Source organism: Lissotriton vulgaris, chromosome 7 (assembly GCF_964263255.1).
Source record: "Lissotriton vulgaris chromosome 7, aLisVul1.2, whole genome shotgun sequence".
NCBI lineage: Eukaryota > Metazoa > Chordata > Amphibia > Caudata > Salamandridae > Lissotriton > Lissotriton vulgaris.
Window position 1 is genome coordinate 1,716,931,826 of NC_141695.1, and position 6,000 is coordinate 1,716,937,825.

A 6,000-nucleotide genomic window follows, 5' to 3' on the forward strand; every position below is an offset into this window, starting at 1 on the left:
AAATCTGTAAACAATCCTGTTAATCTACCTAAATATGGCATACTCAAACAAATTACTCAGTGAAACAGTAAACCCATATTAAAAGTCACTTCACTCCACTTCTGCAAGGGATATGCAGCCAGCTTCCATGGAAACGCAAACTGTCCATGAAAAGCCACTCGCTTCCTTTTTAAAGAAATGCTCAATCAAGCAAGAAAGAAATATTCAAACAGTTCACACCAACAAAGACTAACTAACCTAGAAGATAAACATCCAAATTATCCATCACAATTACTTCAGTGAACTTCTGCTAGGCATGCTTGTCAATCCTCTAGGCCAGTGGTTCCCAAACTTTTGACTCCTGAGGGCCCCCATTAAGCCCAGGACCCCGAAGCAAGTGGTACTATTTAAATTTCAAACATTAAAACAGTAATTCACAAAAAATACACTAACAAGTGAACACCAAGCAAATACTCAAATTTCTAAAGATTTTATTAGTTTACAGTGAAAAAAAAATGCAAAAATCAAAAATGGTAATGGGAAGGTTGGTGCTGCATCTCGGTGACTAACTTTTCAATGTTTGGTTTTATTTCCCGTTACGAGGCTCCTGTTCCTGCCAGGGCCGGACTGGAAACCAAAAGCAGCCCTGGTAAATGTTGTCAAACCAGTCCTCGTACAGTGCACACCAAGTGCAGCGAGTGAGCCTGACCACTACAAATGAGGCTTTGGGGGGTGTTTCCCCCCAAGAAAATTAGGGGGAAATTGTGCACTCTAAAACACATTTGTCAATATATATTGAATTGTATTAGGTTTTAAAGCATAGTAAATAATTACCTTACTGTGCACCAGGAAGCGACAAACTTTTTGGGGCTCATCAAGGATTCCCTCACTATCACCCTCCATAACCCCTCTGTCAAATGTATTTCATTTATTTATAGCACCTCTCATACCAGTGTAGGGTGTCAGAGCACTTTACATCACACACATACAGAAACAATAAATCATACTTGTGTAAATCAGTGTATAGAAAATGTTACATAAGGCAAAGGGGACTATAGGGTGTAGGATTCACATGTCATCCATACTAGTAGGCATATTCAAAGAGTACTTTGTAAGGAGAAGCACAAACTCAGGATTCAGAACATATCACAGTGGTTAGCTTTGATTTAAATATTAAAAATGTATTTCTACCCAAACAAACCTTTTTTAGTAGCATCAAGATAATGAAAGACTGAAAAAAAACTTACCACCTTGTACAATACAGTATGCATGCAGCCCATTGAAGGCAGTTCATAGCTCACTGTGCTAGATTACGATTGTAACTTATGAACTGCACAGTACCACAGAGCTATGCACATAAAATACTGTTTCTTTAAATGCATGGTACACGTTCTTTGTAGCAGACATAGTAACCCTCTGTCCTACCTTAGAGGAGTCAAAGCTGTCACTAGACAAAACTCCCATCTCTCTCCAGCAGGTACATTAATCTTTGGAGTGATCTTGACGCTTTTATTATTGCCCGAAATCTGCTGATTATACAAGGAACTTTGCAGTGCTTTTAAAACTGCTGCCTGCAACCCCCCTGGGAATGCGTCGGGGACCACGGTTTGGAACCACTGCTCTAGGCTCTCTATTCCAAAGGAGATAGTTCAACCATCTTCCATAAAGACTACTCAACCAACTGAGAGGCAGAAGACACAAATCACCAATGAAAAGAAAATCATTACAATAATTCAAAAATGTATTAGCCAGCATATGAGAAAATTCCTATACACTCCTAAAGAGCCAGCTGCTTTTAAAAGTATGCAACTAACGTACTTGGAACCGCAAATGTCATATAAGAGAGTCACTCTAACCACCTTTACTAGGGGGAACTCAAATAAACTACCAACCATCCTTGAGAATGAGCTGTGCCCAGTTTTGCAATGGATACCCAACCAACCTCCAAGGGAGCACCCAGACCCCCACAAACTGGACAGACCCACAGGAAACACTCAACCAAACATGGGAGTCAATCCACGTCTACACAAAAAATAAAAAAATAACCTAAACTCAACTCAATCTATTGCCACAAAGCACATTCAACCAACCTTCAGAGGAAACTGCAACATCCTTCATGGGAGGCAACTGGATCCATTTCTGCAAGTGGACCTCATCCAACCAATATGAAATACTCAGCACATCAATGGATGTCAAGTAAATCCACGTATACAAGCATTATTTAACCAACACACAGCATTGACTGTATTCAAGTCGAGCTGCCGGAGTAAGAGTTATCAACACATGTGGAAATTCATAAACCCATGGGAGTCCGCTGAACCTAATTTCATAAGAGGTTCTCAACAGCCTATTGGGAAACTCCAAGCTATCCAAACTATCCATGAAAGTCAGTTCTGTGCACTCAGCAGAGGAGAAGAGAACGTTTACCCATGAAGCATCGCTCTGGAAGCAACCCAGTGGAGGTTACTTAGCACATTAGAGTTCAAAAGGGCATACCTGAGCAGAGGAAATAACCAGCAACAGCAGCAAATATTAAGTCAACCAACTAGTCCCCTGAGGTTCGAGCAATCCTCGGCCAACCCCACCAAAGTGTACTTAGGCATGTAGAAGAGAAACTACCCTTAGTAGAAAAAGGAGCATTGATACTTTTGGGGATAGGATTTAATCAAGGATCCTGTAGGGGGAAGCTCCCAACTCATCTTCAAAGAGGGGATCTAGATAACCTAGAGGGAAAGAGCCCACCATTTCCAGAGAAATACTGAATGAACGAGCACCGTGGAGGAGTTAGTCATTCCACAGAGGGAACAGTCTATTGTGAGAGGTACACTTTCATCCTCAGCAGAAAGACTTTGCCAGCATAGAGCAGAAAAATATCCCATATCTGAGGTGGATCATGAGGGCCCCCCTAGAAGAGAGGGTGTACAGGCCTGGAGGAGGAAAGAATACACTAAGACAAAAAATACCACCTGGCCAAGTAAAAGTGGATTTTGCATATGAGGACATTAGACCCTGGAAAAATGTACAGGGATCAGCAGTGCAGGGCAGCTTGGCTCATCTCAGCCAATAGGATGTATCAATAACATGGAGTAAAATGTCCAACCAAAGTGTGACGTTTCCGTCAAACTACATAGTCAAACGTGGAGGACTGAACCATCTTCAAGCAGGAGAGCCGGGTGGTTAACCTTTCATATAGATGAGCTGAGGCTATTGCAGTAGAAAAGTTATTTCAACAGAAAAGAGAACAGAGTAAATACAGCCGTGGGATGATGTGAACCCCCATCCAGAATAACTGCTGCCCTATCATACAGCTAAGTTAATTCCATCAAAGATAATGCCAGTTCAGGCAACCTCAAGAGAAACAGAGTATATTATGTTATGTTAAAACTGGTCTTTTATAGCGCATGGCTACTCCATGGAGTGTCCCAGCGCTTACCCACCAACCCACTTGATTCATGCCCAGATGGTGATGGGTATCCATATGGCAATCACTAGCCAACAATCTTTAGCTGCTGAGTATGAGGAGGAAAATTACAGAGAAAGCACTTTTAAACTGACCCCGCCCCATCCCCATGCTTACCGTCAACAAACTGCTGAATACATCTTACCACAGGGCTATCAACAAACCTACCATCCCATCTTAACCTACGGCACTCAATAAACCTTTAACTCTACTATATCAAACCGCACTCAACAAATCCACCAGCATACCCCAGTGTAAAGAATCAACAGACCTCTCAACTGACCTCGTCACTGTCGGCACAACAATCCTCTCGGTACATCCCACCGTAGGGTACTCGAACCTCTCAGTCTGTCCATCTTAGGACACACAACAGTCTTTCAGGCTACTGCACTGCAGCTCACTCAATAAACCTCACAACATAACTCCTCAGAGGAGCTTTAAGAAACCCCTCAACCCACCTAATCACTGCAGAATCAATAAACCTTGCAGTACATTTCGCGTTAGTGGACTCAAACCTCTCAACCAATTTCATCGTAGGACACTCAAGAAACCTCTTGGTCAACGGCACCACCAAACACGTCATTCATCAATTAACATAACTTATTCTAATAGACTCAACAGACCTCTACACCACACTTGTGTAACATCCAACAAAACTGACCTCTGAGTACGTCACACTGTAGGGAAAATGTTGTAAATATGATGGTGATAGATGACAGGATACTTCTTGTTGATTACATGTAGATTTATTCCAAGACACAGCTGAGTACAAACCTGGCCAGCTGACCAGACCATCAACTGACACAGGTAGAACACTCTGGTACAGGTTAGAACACTCACAGGTATTCTGGGAGGCTGAGAAGGTGAAAACACTAAGGAAGGGCTAATGACCACTGTCAGCCATATTACAAGAAGAATCAATATACAACAGAACTCAACCCTCAATCTCTCTCGTCTTAGCAGATGCAACAAATGTCTCAATCTAACTCACTGTAGGGAACCGAACAAACCTCTCAACACACTTCATCGACAAAAACGTACAACCCCTTCAACCCTCCACATCGTAGGACATGCAACAAGCATCAAATAGCACTAGTCAGAGGGAGTTCAACAAACCTCTTAAGCCGCTTTACCCTAGACTAAAATCAATAACTCCATTTCACGCTATCACTGCAGACTGAACAAACTCATAGTGTGATTGGACACTGTTGGGGAAAGAACCATTCCAGCAGGAGGCATTACACAGAAGCTAGCACCAGACAATCCCACTCAGGGAGCCAGAGTCAATGGAGCTAATAAATGCCCCAGTGTAAGTGGGAATTAAGGATGTGAGTGGGGGGACTGTGCACCCCAGTAAAGGAACAACCAGTTCAGTGCTGAGCAAGTCTTCCTTTGGTGGGACACCAGGAAAGTTGGTGTTGGGGTCAATCCGAAGGGGAAGGCTAAGCCCGTCCCTAGGAGTAATGGTCAGCTCTTACCAAGGAGGAAGGGTCACCTATTCCCAGAATGGAATGCTCAGCTCTTTCCAGGGAGGAACACTCATCTCTTACCAGTGAAGAAAGTTCACCTCTTCCCAGGGTGGAATGTTTAGCTCTTACCAGAGAGGAAGGGTCACCTCATCCCAGGGTGGAATGCTGAGCTCTTCCCAGGGAAGAACGCTCACTTCTTCCCAAGGTACGAGCAGGCTCAGCTCTTCCCACGGGACTGGAACGTTCAGCTCTTCTCAGAGCACCAGAACGTTCAGCTCTTCTCAAGGGACGAGCATGCTCAGCTCTTCCCATGGGACTGCAACGTTCAGCTCTTCTCAGAGCACCGGAACGTTCAGCTCTTCTCAAGGGACGAGCATGCTCATCTCTTCCCAGGGGGCTGGAATGCTCATCTCTTTCCAGGGGAATGGAACGCTCAGCTCTTTCCAAGAGGGGAATGCTCAGTCCCTTCAGAAAGTCAAGAAGACACTGTCCCACCCTTCCCAGGTAGGAACCCCGAGCACCTTTATGAAGGTCTATGGTGGTCACCTTGGACATTGACTAGCACAGGGCTCCTAGCGATGAGACACCCAGTTATGGTGTAAACTGGATTGGGGTGGGCTTTGAGACCTGCAGATACTCACATCCAGGAAACTGACTGTGATGATGGGGAGACCAACACCAGGGTGAAGACGACAACATACAAGATCCTCATTGCGCGGTCCGCCTTGGCCGCGTGCAGCGCGGGTACCCTCTGAAGGGCGTACGATGACAATGCACCCAACCACCAGGCACGCGCTGGCACAGGCACCACCCTCCAATGGGTGGAGAGCGACTGGTGTTCCATAGCCCTCGCCGAAACAAGACCTTCCGTCATGTTCTGGACTCTTCTTCTTGTGGAGAGAAATAGACCAGACCCCGCAACCCTCAGAATGAGGAACGCCAAGCAGGTCTGCCCCCCATTACCTAAAACATGATGAGGTAAGACTAATCAGTAGTCAATAGAAAGTCTGCACCTTCAATGGGGGAGGGGCTAAAATAAAATCCAAGCACTCTTGTTCCAAAAGTTCCAAGCTGAGTCAAATTCTTTCCAAC

General features: G+C 44.5%; 1 protein-coding gene across 1 annotated transcript in view; it reads right to left on the reverse strand.

The window, feature by feature from the left end:
- The window catches only part of LOC147706395 (protein Wnt-4-like), a 46,035-nt gene extending 40,361 nt beyond the window's left edge, over positions 1-5,674 (reverse strand). The window contains exon 1 of the mRNA XM_086932887.1: positions 5,550-5,674. Within this exon, the coding sequence (XP_086789013.1) occupies positions 5,550-5,620 (71 nt within the window). The 5' untranslated portion in view covers positions 5,621-5,674. The remainder of the gene's footprint in view (positions 1-5,549) is intronic.
- Positions 5,675-6,000: the final 326 nt, after the last annotated feature.